This window comes from Octopus bimaculoides, chromosome 28, assembly GCF_046866305.1.
Source record: "Octopus bimaculoides isolate indiv1 chromosome 28, ASM4686630v1, whole genome shotgun sequence".
NCBI lineage: Eukaryota > Metazoa > Mollusca > Cephalopoda > Octopoda > Octopodidae > Octopus > Octopus bimaculoides.
In genome coordinates, this window is record NC_142955.1 from 7,737,192 (window position 1) to 7,752,983 (window position 15,792).

Below are 15,792 nucleotides of genomic sequence, written 5' to 3' on the forward strand. Positions count from 1 at the left end.
TACCTGTGTGTCTTCCACACACAAAAGCTATTTTCCCTGTTAGCCTTCCTCTGATATTGCTGCACCTCTTATGTGTCCATAGCTCACACCAGGTGCACCCATGCCATTGCTACATATCAAGCAGGGCCATCTACCTGAGAGGATTTGTGATTTGTCTGCTTTCCTACTTACTAAGACTTTGGTTTTTCGTAGGTTAACTCTAAGGCATTCTGATTCTAGACTTTGCTTCCACATCTGAAACTTCTCCATTTTTTGTAGTGATTCCATATATATATACATACACACACAGACAGACAGACAGAGAGACAGACAGACAGACACACACACACATATATATATATATACACATACATAATACAAACATAGATATACAATGGGCTTCTTCAAGTTCCATCTACCAAATCCATTCACAAGACTTTGGTTGGCTCAAGGCTAGTAGAAAACACTCGCCCAAGATGCCCGGTTGCATGCTGTGGGATTGAATCCAGGACCATGTGGTTGGGAAGCAAACTTCTTACCACACAGCTTGACAAGTGTTTTTGGTTTGTTTACATGTTTATGGTTTGGCAAAAAGAGACCAACAGTGTAAGCACCAGGTTAAAAATAAAGGTACCAGGGTTTTATCTGAGAGAAGAAGCCAGAGGATGGTAGAGAAGATTGAAGCAGCAGACAGAAGAACTACAGAAAAAAAGAGAAAACAAAAAACTTCAAACAAACAAATAAACAAAACTCTACCTGGAAATCTTGCTATATCAATTTTACGTGTAAACATATACTGCAATGTTTGTACTTGACTGCTGTAGGCACCATTTAAATCATGAGAGAAAGGACAAAATACATGTCTCTCAGTGCAGGTTACAGAGGTGAGTGTATTTGTTTTCTTGCTGAAGGACTGCTTGCACATGTAGCTGATCTTCGTTAAGGAAGGCTGTGTATCTACCTGAAATGATAGAAGAATTCAAAACTAATGTCTGTTCATTGTGTGAAAGTTGTAAGTAACAATGGATGCAAACATAGTTGAATGGTTAAAAAATTTACTTTGCGATCATTGAATTTCAAGTTCAATTCCCAACAGCATGGCATCTTGGGCAAAGTGTCTTTTTTTACAAATAGACTCAGGTCATCTCAAATCTTGTGAGTGTAACTGGATAGATGAAAACTGTGTAGAAGCCCAATGAATGGACTTTACCAGTAATTCACAGGTTCAGTGTTGCCACATATTGAGTCATGGGGATTCAAACTAAAGATGGACACAATCTAATAACTGAAAGAAGTAAAAAAAATAAAATAAAATAAAATAAGTCTGCTCAATTCAGCCAGAGATGACCTAGGGCTAGATAGCAATAACAAGCATGGAGGGTCATAGGGGGAATAGCTATGATCATAAGTCTGCTGAAACAGTACTGGTCTAGGGCTGAACAACTGCAATAGTACAACTACTCATCCATATATAATGAGAAGGGGCAGATGGCATGTATCTCTTCTTTAACAAGACTTGTCCCTGTGTCACACTTTTGCCTCTCAGGATCTGATACTCCCCCAATGAGTATTAAGGAGTATTAAGGGGTGGCGTTCTTTTTTTTCCATTCATTTTCTGGTGCCCTCACAAGTACTGGTGACTGGAAAAAAATTATTCAGCCTTGAAGAATTTTTAGTTGAATGAACTGACCCCAGTACTTTTATTTTAAGCCTGGTATTTATTCTATTGGTCTCTTTTGCCAAACCGTTGAATTACAGGGATGTAAACAAACCAACACTGGTTGTCAAGTGGTGGTGGGGGACAAACACAGACACAGAGACACACACAGATAGACATATATATGAGACTGCATGGCTTAGTGGTTAGGGTGTTGCACTCACGATTGTGAGACCATGATTTCAATTCCTAGATTGTGAGGTGCATTATTTCTTGAGCAAAACACTTTATCTCACATTGCTCTGTTATCTCTTCGACACCTGATTCATGGTACACTGTGCACCTGTTCAGACAACGTTGATTTTATAGAGAGTGAGTGAAATAATGTACAACACATACATTTGATCACTATAAACAAATCATTTGTGCAGGTTGTTCGGCAAAAAAGCTTAACATCATATATTTATACACATATATAAACATCACTAGGGGAACTAAGGGTACTGATCAGCACCAGTATTGCTAGAAAAAAGAGTCAGAACAACTCTTAGTCAAGAGAAGCACTTATCTAATGACTGACAAGGGAGACTAGCCATATCATTGATGATTTCAGATCTGATTAATCCTCATCAGTGACTCTCACCTGGTTGCTGAGGGTTAAAGCTAACTCACCATGTCAGTTTTTAGAAAACAGCATAGGAATCAGAGGCTGATTCCATAAATGCTAAAAGGGAAAATTATAAATTATTAGGGCGCTTTTTCAAATTGTGAAAAGTCACCCTAATAATTTATATACACGACAAGCTTCTTTCAGTTTCAGTTTGCTAAATCCACTCACAAGGCTTTTGTTGGCCCAAAGCTATAGTAGAAGACACTTACCCAAGGTGCCATGCAGTGGAACTGAACCCAGAACCATATGGTTGGGAAGCAAGCTTCTTGCCACACAGCCACTCCTTTTGTCTTTTAAATTCACTTGCAAGCTTATGGTTGACCCTGGAATGTAGAAAAAGACACTTGCCTTCCAAGTAAGGCAATATTTTCCCATGCTCAGATATGTTCTCACAGAATATTCAAAATGAAAGACACTTGTTCATATGACAGTGACAACCAGTTCACCATAATCATGTGATGTCAAGACAAGGAAACACAAACATGAGATGTAATTTGAGAAAGATTTGTCTGCTATTTCTAGCACATTGAGTGCCTTCATAGAGGTTTCCTCTTAGTTTATGTATATCTGTATATTCATGTGTTATTAGTAGAATGAACAAACATGAAAGAAAGAAGAGAAGAAAAAATGAAAGAATAGAAGGGAAAATGAAAGAAAAGAAGCAAGAGGAAATGAAAGAAAGAAATGGAAGAAAAAAGAAGGCATGAAAGAGAGAAGAAAGACACTGAGAAGAAACCAGGACAGAGTATTACTTACTGTATCATCACCATAGTTGACTGAGTGGACAGTGTTTATGTAATGTTGACGTCCCTCACAACTGTCCAGGTCTTTCTTCTTAGTAACTAAATAGGACAAACTGTTGCTAAAGGGATCCACTTCATAGTGGGTGAGGCACTTGCCTAAGACATCTGTCTGAAAAAAGAGAGAGAAAGAAAGAGACAAAGAGGAGTCAGTGACAGAATATATAGTGAAGAGGTGGTGGAGGGATTACATCTCATGCAAGAAGTTATCTATCAAACTGGAAGTTACCTAGCAAACAGGAAGTCACCTATGAAACAGGAAGTTACCTATCAAACAGGAAGTTATGTCACAAACAGCCTCTCAGTAACCAAAGAAATGGAGGACACACTGTGTGGAGTCAACTTGACCCATTGTCACAACCTGTAAGTAGTTTGGGGTGAGGTATCATCTTTGGCTGGTGTCCAGAGAATTGAAGAAAAGGTCCATGAATATCTGACACACACCTTTCTTTAACCCTTTCAATACCAACCTGGCTTAAACCGGGTTTTCATATTTTCAATAGTTCTGAATTAAAATCTTCCACGAAACCTGAGTCACAATTTATGTTCCTAACACTAGCTTAATGATAACTAAGTTATTTTATTAAACTCTTTGTTATATTTAAAATTAATTAAAAGAAACACAGAGTATCTCAACAGAAATATTGTAACAAAAGGGTTAAAAGGCAGGACTAACTAGGAGACACTACTGTGAGCAAAGAGACCAACATTGAAGATAGGGTAACTAAGGTGCTGCTGAGAGGTGGGGGATATCTTGTGTGCACATCCAAATTATATCATGTCTAATACAGGCTTATGCTTGGTGACAAGAAACCAAAAGAAGAGTTGCACTTTGGGAACATGGTGAAATAGTGCAAGCTACTCCAGAACAACTGGCAAAAGATCACATTGGCTGGTGCTCATCCTCAGCCAATAAGAGTGAAAATTATACAAGCATACTGACTACAAGAAGCAGACAAACTGCCAAAAAACCTACAGGTGTCAACCATCATGACAATCAGAAAAATGCAGTGAAAAGATTTTCATGGCTAAATATTTAAGAAGTTTGATGATTGTGTGGCATCTCTGACAAATGTCTTCTATAATAACCTTGGACCAATTATTATTTTATGAATGGAAATTGCAGACAGAAACTATGCTGAAGCATATACAGATGTATGTATCCATGTTTTCTGTTTTGCTTTTTAATTTAGAGTTAATTTTGACCAGCCACCTGCTTAGTAGCAAGGTAATGAAAGAAAGCATCTTGTTTTGTTCATCATTCTTAAGAAGGTTTTATGGATTTTTATTGTCTAAGATATTATGATCATTTGTAGTGTATAAATGAAGGATCAATGTTCTCTCCCCATAACTTAAGTTCAACCATACTTTGCTCTCATCATCATCATCGTTTAACGTCCGCTTTCCATGCTAGCATGGGTTGGACGATTTGACTGAGGACTGGTGAAACCGGATGGCAACACCAGGCTCCAATCTAATTTGGCAGAGTTTCTACAGCTGGATGCCCTTCCTAACGCCAACCACTCAGAGAGTGTAGTGGGTGCTTTTACGTGTCACCCGCACGAAAACGGCCACGCTCGAAATGGTGTCTTTTATGTGCCACCTGCACAAGAACCAGTCCAGGGGCACTGGCAACGATCTCGCTCGAAAACCCTACAAGGCCAGTCAGGCGGTACTGGCAACGGTCACACTCAGGATGGTACATCTTATGTGCCACCCGCACAAGAGCCAGTCTAGGGGCCCTGGCAACGATCTCACTTGGCTTGCCGGGTCTTCTCACGCACAGCACATTTCCAAAGGTCTCGGTCAGTAGTCATCGCCTCGGTGAGGCCCAATGTTCGAAGGTCTTGCCTCACCACCTCAGCCCAGGTCTTCCTGGGCCTACCTCTTCCACGAGTTCCCTCAACTGTTAGGGAGTGGCACTTTTTCACGCAGCTATCCTCATTCATTCTCACCACATGTCCAAACCAGCGCAATCGTCTCTCTTGCACACCACTACTGATGCTTCTTATGTTCAGCTTTTCTCTCAAGATACTTACACTCTGACGGGTATGCACATTTACATTACACATCCAGCGGAGCATACTGGCTTCATTCCTTGCGAGCTTATGCATGTCCTCAGCAGTCACAGCCCATGTTTCACTGCCATGTAGCATGGCTGTTCGTACACATGTGTCATACAGTCTGCCTTTTACTCTGAGTGAGAGTCCCTTTGTCGCCAGCAGAGGTAAGGGCTCTCTAAACTTGGCCCAGGCTATTCTTATTCTAGCAGTTACACTTTCAGCGCACCCACCCCCACTACTAATTTGGTCACCCAGATAGCGGAAGCTATCAACTACCTCTAGTTTTTCTCCCTGGAATGAGATAGAAGTTGTTTCCTGTTTGTTTACAGTGGCTATTGTTCTAATAATAACAGGTATGACACTGAAAGTGTATCTTGGGTACTGGATTTGCAAATTCCTTATCAATGGTCCAAAGACATTTTCTTTCTCTCGTACTTTTTGGAACACATTAGTATCTTGGAGGCAGGAGATTTCCATAACAGAGCTCAACTATTTTGTTTAAAATACAAATTGTATTTTAAATGAAAAATTTGTTAAAGTTGGTTTTTGCATGTAATATTCATGTTAGCTTGTATTATAATGGACGTAGGGTTGATCATGGAATGTTTATAATTTTGATATTTTTAATAATATTTTTCTATCTTAGTATAATAAGTATTTTATATACATTCATTTGTTATTTATTGTTGGTTGATATATACATTCTTTTATTATTATTGTTGTATTTTGGCATAAAATTAGTTATATTTTTGAATAAAATTGATTTTCAATAGTTTTAATTGATTTGAATATTCTTTCTATTTGAAAATTGGTTATGAAACACGTGTAGTCATTTTATTATCATTATCATATGATATTTACTTTGTATTATATTATACTTATTTATTGTGCTTTTACTTATTAATTTTTCTATATGTGACAGTGGATTTTCATCGATGAGTTCATGAACCTTGGTTCTTTTCCCTAAAACTATATATATATATATATATATATATATAAATGCACACACACACACACATATATCTAGGATGGAAATTATGAAAGTAATAAAATGTTTTGAGTAAAAATAGAAATGAAGTTTATGGCAGGGTAAGATAATCAGTTTCCATACTCTGTAATACTATCAGCGAATGATAAAACAGTAATATCTACAAACCTCAATTAAACTCTTAGACCGATGAAAGGAGTCCAAGGAATTTTGAAACAGGGACAGCACTCCTTTCTTGATGTTCATCACCTGTTCCATGTCCAAGGGATTAGAGTGAGATTTAGGGTCTGGATCTGGTTCCCATAATGTCTTGATTTCTCCATTGTGGAAAGAGAAGTGCACAGCTTGCTGGAAAAGTGTTTCATCAATGTTCACTTCTTCTAATAGATTTTCTTTATAGTTTAGAGCTATCTCTGACATCTGGAAGAAGAGTTAGATATTATTATCAATATTTTTGATATCATATAGATGCATCTTTGTATGCATGCATCAGTCTATTTTTCTCTTGACACATACACATATATAGAGAGAGACATTCAAATATACATATATATAAACTAAACATTCAAACACTGAGATTTGAAATCAGATGTTACTACTGTTCATATTGTCTGTGGATAAATTTTAAATTTGATGATATCACCAGCAGTGACATAGGTGGATCGCAGTTATAATAGCTTTAAATAGCTATTAATTATAAATTTGCACAAAGCGTAATGATGCTTAACAAGCATTTACCTGCTAGAAATAAGAGCTAAAGTCTTAAATTAATCCACCGTAGTGCACCAAGATAACAGAGAAAAACAGTATGTGAGGAAAACAGAAAGAATTAAAACATTTAACAGCACAAATAAAAATATTATGCAATTAGGGATATCCACAAACCAGGTTTCAGCTTTTGGGTATTTAAACCCTGAGCCTCATCAGTGTGGCCTACCGGGTAATAATCCATGATTGTCACGTTAAACTTTGACTGTGCAACTGGTTTTGTTTTACGCCAAAAACAGAGCACATGGTGCATAAAAATTTATAAACTAAACATTCAAACATATAATAATAATCTGCTTGTTCACTCATTTATACATTAGTTAGTTAGGGAGGTGGAGTAAGAGTGGGAGGAGTAAGAGTGAAGAAAGAAGAGAGGAAGAAGGAGAGAAAGGTTATTAATATTAATACACATAGGCCATGTGGTCAGCTAAAAGTAGAGGCAAATAATGAGTGAAAACGATAAGAGAAGAAGAGGGAAAGAAAAGTGTTAATGACATGCCGTAGGGTGGGGAAGGAATACTTATAACATGGTTAAAAAGTTAGCTGAAGGGAAAGGTAGATAGGGAGAGATGAACAGGTGAGGCAGTTATATTGAGAGAGGGAGAGAGGGTGGCAGATACCAGTGGTGGTGGTAGTGTGTTGATATAGAAAAGTATATATATTTTTTTAACTAATGTTATTTATAGCAACCACCACATATGCATAAGTGCAATTATTTATCATTTTCTTGTTTTACAAAATTGATATTTGTTTATAAGTGTTGATTTAGCCTCAACTCTGGATGCACAAGAAACACATTTGCAAGCTAACTGAGAAAGGATGTGCAGATACAGAGCACACATCAGAGAGGAACAGTGAGAAAATATAATGAAAAGAGGAAAAAGACAACGCAGACAGAGACACGAGGACATGAATGTAGATGAACATCAAGAATATTTAAAGGAAGCTAAACTATGAATGCTATAAAAATGCAAATCATCCTTTCTTTATTAAGATCCTCTTAATTTTTTCCATTCCATGGAATTTCCATGGATCCTACTAGTATATATATATGTGTGTGTATGTGTGTGTGGGTATATGAATGTATGTTTACATATATTTGTATATGTATATATATATATATATATATATATATATATATATATATATATATGTGTACATATATATACTAGCAAATTCACCCGTCCTTTGGATGGTGTAATTTATTATAATGGTGCACTACTTTTGATGGTTTAAGTTGAATTAGCCTGCAGTTAGAAGTCGTTTCAAGTTGATAAGCGTAATATGTATAATTACCATTTTCATTAGCAGTTTATGATATGGCATTAAAAAACTTAGGTAATGAATAAACTTTTTTGAACACAAATTTGGCAGTTAGTAATAAATGAAAGTCCATGAAATGAGATTGCAATTTCAGTAAGCATTAGAGATCCTATATCTTACTTGAAGCATTTTGTATCATGGACTTAGTTTTCTTGTAATGTCTGACACAACTTCATTGAAGCTTTTTTTTCAATGAAAGTCATGTATGATAAAGAAAAGCAAACCTCTATAGCAAACCCACAAATAGAAAAAGGGCATGTACAAAAATAAATGTCAGAGCATGCTTTTGAGCGAACAGCGTGCGTGAAGTAAGAAGGGCCATTGAAGGTAATTTACTATTAACAGGAATCAGGGAAATGAAGCAAAGTATCAATGAAATGCTTGCAGGAAGTCTGATTGCGAATGGCTACAGTTTGGTGAAGATGTGAAGAATGCAAAAGAGGAATATCTACTGTAGGGCTGCGTTGTAGATATTTTTTGTTTTTCCTTCAGGCGCACAGATGAATAAGTTATCTGAATGGCCAACTCTGGAACAACCAACATAGAACTGTCCATGTGAAGAACAATTTTTGAAGGTCTAATCCAACAACTTTCAGTAACTAACCTTGTGCTTTGTCAACTGTCATGGCGAAGCTGAGTTTTAGAGGGCACTACAGTCTCTGCATAGGGTAGGAGTAGTCTGTTGGGGTTAGTGGAATTTTCGAAATGAAAATGGTATCATTTTTGTGCTGTCCCGTGACAATTTGGGCTTTAATGATGTGGTTTATCATTTGTTTGACCACAAGATGAGTTCCATTGTATGGTGTGGGTACGTTTAGATTGCGTAGGAGGATGGCAGGGCAGCCAACTTTTAAGTGAAGTTCATGGTAAGGGAGTCCTGGAGGATGTTGGAAGTTGAGAAATTCTGTTGGAAAGTGTGTAAACTGATCGGGGTCAGTAACAGTGTCAACTGATCTGTAACAACATTCTTGAGAAGGTATCTGACTGAATACGTTGTAGGTGAGAGTGTTGACAGCTGCATTTGTAGGTGCAAGAACCACCCTGATGTGAAGCCAATCTGGTTCTATGTATTCTGTTGTAAGATTTGGGTAAACGGTAGAACATAAGTCATCAGGGCTGGAGACAGTGTGGCCAATGGTGTAGTGTCAATGTATCCATTGTCATCAGTCTGTAGGAGTGATCTCATGTTGATGATGAGTTGTTTCGGAGGAGGGATTTTATAAGGCAGGCATTAGGTTCATCAGCTGGTGTTCCTTTGGGTATAATAGGCAGAGTGTGTTGAAAATCTCCTGCAAGAAGCATGTTGTTGTTTGATCTAAAGTCTCTGATTGTGGTATCAGGTGCTTGTAGGGAACATTTATGAGATGTAGTTGCTTCATGAATTTTTTCAAAATTGTCGCTTCCTCCAAGGAATGCATTATGTGGCATGTTGGGTTTTCTAGATGTGTTACATTGAAAGGCAATTTTAAGGTAGAGTGTGCTGTTCCTCTGCTGTCAAGAAGAGTCAAGGCTATTCCTGAGAAAGCAACAGCAATAGCAAGGTCATCATTATGCTGCAACTTCGCAAGAAGATTCAGGGGGATGTTTTTCCAGTTCCACTGGGTGCGTCTAAGAAGATGATTCTGTCAGTGTGTGTGCAGATGTTTCTGAGGACAAAATTGTGTACATCAGCTTGATCAGAATTCAGAAAGAGTTTGTTGTCAACAGTGTACCGTTTGAGTTTGTGGATGTTGTAGGATGTTTCTCTGAGAATGAGGCAATTGGGACAGGTGTCTTCATTTCTTTCTGGAGTGTTGAGAGAATAAGCGTCCAATCATTGACCTCCAATTGCCCAAACCAAGTCTTCCAAGAGAAGAAGCCCTCTGTTGTAAATGGCAGGGGTGGTGAGAGTGTCAATGCTACCTGTGATTTGATGAGTCTGTTGCAAAATGTCATGGTACAATGAGTTTTCTTATTTATTCCAAAGTGAATGTGTCTGCCAGATTGCAGAAAACCAACATTATTACAAAAAGGTGTTGGAGCTTGTGCAGAGAATGACACAGAGAAGCCTCTTTGAGTGCATTATCATACTGATCATCTGTATCCAAAAGTCCCCATTCGGAGCAGGCATCTTTGAAAGTGCTGCATAAGTGACTGTCCACTGTGCAAAGGTTGTCGAAGGAGGTTGGTGGAATATAAGTGATGTATGTGCCAAGCGTGAACGAAATCAGATAAAAAATATTGATTTTAAGTGGGATCATGTAAATGGCCTGTCACATAAACACACGCACACATTGTCCATCTTATATATTAAAGATATACGAATGTACACTTATATATATATATGTGTGTGTGTATGTATATATATGCATATTGATGATGATATATATACATATATATACTTATTATATATGAGTGTGTGAGTGTGTGTGTGTGTGTATGTATGTATATATATATATATATATATATATATATATATATATATATATATATTATCCAAAGTGCACAGTGTTATATATCCATTATAGCCAATCTTACTAATTGGTTTCATGCTAGGGATTCACTAGAGTGTTAGGTAACAATCTGATTATGTAACCCTGTGCTCATCAGAAGTAGCTGGTATGGAATGAAATATGGAGACTGCTCTCTATTGCTAAAAAAGGACCACAGAATGAACTTAACCCTCCAAACACACACCATTATAAAAAGAATGGGACAGCCCAAATCTATGAAAAGTCTCCTAACACAAGCTCGAATACCCTCAACAAAAACACTGAAGCCGTCAGTAAAAAAATGCGGTAGACCCAACTGCGGAATATGCATCAATCTAATTGAGGGATCAGAGTTCTCCTTCAAACAGGGACATAATTTCAAAGTGAAAAGTAACTTCACATGTACTTCGGAGAACCTGATATACACATTGACCTGCTCTGGGTGCCAAGAGCAGTACATAGGCCAAACAAAAAACAGCCTGCGTCAACGGATGGCTCTGCACAAATCCCAAATCAAAATTCCCCAAAACATAAAAATAGCATTCAGCCAACACATCGATATTTGTGCCTATAATAAAAATCCAAGTTTCAGAATTTTTCCCCCTACCAATTCAGAGACGATACAACCTACAGCCAAAGAATAAGTAAAAAATCTCTCTTCATCACAAAATACAAACCCCTTCTGAATGCATCTACAACGAATGACATATCCACTACGACCTTAGAATAAAACACACACAAATATTAAAAATGATAAACTCCAAATAGATACTCAAGGAATTATAAAAAAATTAAAAAATATAAAAAACAACCCCAATCACTACTCACTCGACTAGTTACTATCACACTATCCTGCATTTTATTATTACTATTTCTCTTCTTTTCCCCATCCCTCATCTTCTTCTTCCTTTCCACCACCTCCTCCCTTACTTTATTACTACTACTGCTGTTTAGAAAAACACCTACGCAAACATTATAAACAATACAGATCACTACGACCATCAACAGGTCAATGTCAGGACACCCAACCAATTAACACTCTGCTACTATCATAGCACTCCTTCTTCGAACCCACAAGAGTTAACAAGTGAAACAGAGACAGGCAGAAACAAGAAAAATGCTCCTGTTATTTGAATGCTATACAAATATGTCTTTAAAAAGACTTTTCTTTTAAATATACTAAAATTTAATTTTTCAATAATTTTTCAAAAATTTATTATTCATAATTACTGTTGAAAAGATCTCAAGGATCGAAACCGGTTCTGTAATGTTCTTTATAAAAGTATTTTAGCATTTTCTACTTTGTCTTTTTTCCATATATATATCTACTTGTGTGTTCGTTTTCAACCTTTTACATATATATATGTGTGTGTGTGTGTGTGTATATATATATATATCAATACGGAGCAAATAATTCAGGAGAAAATATTTGCAAAGATATCATTGACTCTATTATTATCTAGTGTAACAATTTAAAAATGAGAACAGAATCAGTAATATAGGCAATTGCAGGCCCCAAGAAAGCATTAAATAGCAGAAGGATTAAAATTAATCAAATAACCCTTCAGCTATATATCTATATGTGTGTACACACATACACACACAAATATATGACAGAAATATGAAATATACTTACAGACATCACAAATTCACATTTTGACAATGCTGTTATAGTGACCTTTGACTCAAAAAATATTTTCACATCATCCTTGGAATAGCCATTCACTTTGGTTGTTGTTTCTATTTTGTAGTTGTAGTTTAATGATTCCCCAGGTACATATCCAAACTTGTCTGTGAATACTGTACAAGAAACAAAGTTATATGTCATCAATATATATATATATATATATATATATATATATATATATATATATATATGTACTCTCAGTTTTACTCTTTACTTGTTTCAGTCATTTGACAGCAGCCATTCTGGAGCACTGCCTTTTAGTCGAGCAAATCGACCCCAGGACTTATTCTTTGGAAGCCTAGTTCTATCGGTCTCTTTTGCTGAACCGCTAAGTTATGGGGACGTAAACACACCACCATCGGTTGTCAAGCGATGCTTGCGGGACAAACACAGGCACACAAACATATACACACACATACATACATATATACAATGGGCTTCTTTCAGTTTCCTTCTACCAAATCCATTCAAAAGGCTGGAACCATGTGGTTGGTAAGCAATCGACTTACCACACAGCCACTCCTGTGCCTATATATATATTCTTTTACAAATATGATATGATATATATATATATATACACACACACACACAAATATTCTATAATTATAAACATAATTATAATTAGGGGTCAGCTAATTATAATGATGCTTATAATTATAGAATATTTGTATAATTTTACCTAAAAAGGTCATTTTAACGTACCGATCTACTAGGTAAAATTATTAATTATTAATTAATTAATTGATTAATTAATTAATTAATTTTACCCTTTCATTATTAATATTGTGTGTGTGTATATATATATATATATATATATATATATATATATATATCATCACTTAATGTCTATTTTCCATGCTGGTCGTGGTTGAATATATAACTTTATGGACACATATAGTATCATACATATGCATACATACATACCTAAGTGTGTGTGTGTGTGTGTATCTATATATATATATAAACATACTGTCGCATCTACATACCAAGTATATCTACAATCGTATACATACCTGAGCATTTCTGTGCACCAGAGTTTCCAAAACTGAACAATGTTCCTGGAATATAGAAAAGAAGTTGTAGTTGTAGTAATGGTGGTGGTGGTGGTGGAAGTAGTAGTAGTAGGGGAATGTGAGGGTGAAAAGAGAGGGCCACATTCCTCACCTTACCTGGCAAATTTGCAGAAAGGCAAACAAGTGTGATAAATATGTCCCCAACAAAATAAGCCTACAATCTGTCAGAATGTGTTTGTTTGATGGGGAATATGAAGCTAGGAGTGGCACCTGCTCTCGTTGATAGTAAGGGTAATCAAAGACCTGAGGAGCTCAGGCACCGATTCCCCTGTTTTGGACATCCTATTTCTTTTGTTTGCTGTTGGTATTTCATATGTTTCATCAAATTCAGTTCTATATAAGCCTTCACTCATGGTGTTTCTGTTTGTACTTCTAAAGGGCATTCATCCACTATCTTTAGGGAAGATACAATAAATTATAATTTTTGCATATTTCAGTTATTGCATTGTGGCCATGCTGGGGCACCACCTTCAAGGGCTTGGTAAAACAAATCAACATCATTACTTATGTTTAATTCTGCTACTTATTCTGTTGGTTTTTTTGGTTGAACCACTAAGTTATGGGGATATAAACAAACTGTAAATGGTCATCAAATGATGGTGGTAGAGAGAGAGAGAGAGAGAGAGAGAGAGAGAGAGAGAGGGAGAGAGAGAGAGAGAGAGAGAGAGAGAGAGAGAGAGAGAGAGAGAGAGATAATAAAATGCAAATAAACAAATAAAACCACTCAGGCTAGATATATAAAATATACATATATAAATAGAGAGAAAACATAGACCTCTCTCTATTTACATGTATATCATCATCATCATCGTTTAACATCCGCTTTCCATGCACTGAAGGCTGGAAAGACAGAAGGCTGCACCAGACTTTAATCTGATCTGGCAAAGATTCTACAGCTGGATGCCTTTCCTAATGCCAACCACTCTGAGAGTGTAGTGGGTGCTTTTACATACCACTGGCACAAGGGCCAGTCAGGTGGTACTGACATCGATCATGCTTAAATGGTGCTTTTTACATGCTACCTACACAGGAGCCAGTCTGGCAGTACTGGCAATGATCATGCTCAAATGGTGCTTTGTATGTGCCACAGTCACAGGAGCCAGTCAGCGGCCCTGGCAGTGATCACACACAAATGGTGCTTTTAACGTTCCACTGGCATGAGTGCCAATCAGGTGGTAATGTCATCGGCCACAACAATGATTTCACTTGCCTCAACAGGTCTTTGCAAGCGTAGTTTATTGTCCAATGATCGAAGGGTACTCTTAAATGGGCTGGTTATACAGCACTGGCATAGGCCACAGTTATGGTCGCACTTGGCTTGTTGGGTCTTCTCAAGCACAGCATATCTCCAAAGGTCTCTGTCACTTGTCATTGCCTCAGTGAGAGCCCAATGTTTGAAGGTCATGCTTCACCACCTCACCATAGGTCTTCCTGGGTCTACCAACACTGCCAGATATTTTAAGCATCTCTGTAGTGATTCCTGATGGACTGGCAGCTTTTCCTGTCTTCATACTCTTAATTGCTTTATCTACCAAGGTACTGTCAATTTGGATAGCTGGTCCCTCTGTTGGGTCAACATTTGGTAGACTCTCTCCTTCCCATTCATTCTCTTCATTTAGCAACCTTTCATAGTGGTGTCTCCAATTCTCTCTCCTTGCAGCCTTGTTAAATGCAAGTGAGCCATCATCCATGTGGACACATTTCTCTCCTATGATATCATGATTCTCTCTCATGCACTGTCTTGCAACAAAAAACACCTCAAGTCTTTGGTCCTCATGATGCAGAACATTGGCAATTTTTTTCTTATCCGTTTCCCCTCTGGCTAAATAAACCTGTCTCCTAGCTTCCCTTCTGGTAGTCTGATACAATTCCCTGCTACCACCATTCTTCCAGTCCTGTTTCTTTTCCCTAATGAATCTGTCAACTACATTGTTCCACCACCATGTTACCTTGGGTCGAGAGGGGACTTTGCACCATCCACAGATCTGGTCAGTGGCCCTCAACAGGTTGTCCCGTAGAAACCTCCAGTTGTCTTCCACATAATGTGATGCTATATCCCCCTCTATTTCGCCAAAAGCTTTGAGTAATACATCTCTAAATTTCTATCCATTCATAGGATCCTTAAGCTTCCAGACCCTTCCCCTCCTTGCTGGTCATCTTCTGGGCATCTATTTAGCCCTGATCCTGATGTCGCTAACTACTAATCTATGTTGTGGGGTCAATTCTTCACCTGGGAAGGTTTTGGCATTTATAAGTAGCCATCTTTCCCATTTGCTGGCGAGGATGTAGTCAATTTGACTAGTGTGTCTATCA

At 37.3% G+C, this 15,792-nt stretch overlaps 1 protein-coding gene across 3 annotated transcripts in view; it reads right to left on the minus strand.

The window, feature by feature from the left end:
* Positions 1-15,792, minus strand: part of LOC106873345 (uncharacterized) — a 263,949-nt gene that overhangs the window by 157,720 nt on the left and 90,437 nt on the right. For all 3 annotated transcript variants that reach the window (XM_052977316.2, XM_089343929.1, XM_014920673.3), the window contains exons 2-6: positions 13,420-13,464; positions 12,356-12,519; positions 6,326-6,577; positions 3,063-3,218; positions 736-940 (exon numbers count right to left, since the gene is read on the minus strand). In XM_052977316.2, the coding sequence (XP_052833276.2) occupies positions 736-940; positions 3,063-3,218; positions 6,326-6,577; positions 12,356-12,361 (619 nt within the window). In that variant the 5' untranslated portion in view covers positions 12,362-12,519; positions 13,420-13,464. The remainder of the gene's footprint in view (positions 1-735; positions 941-3,062; positions 3,219-6,325; positions 6,578-12,355; positions 12,520-13,419; positions 13,465-15,792) is intronic.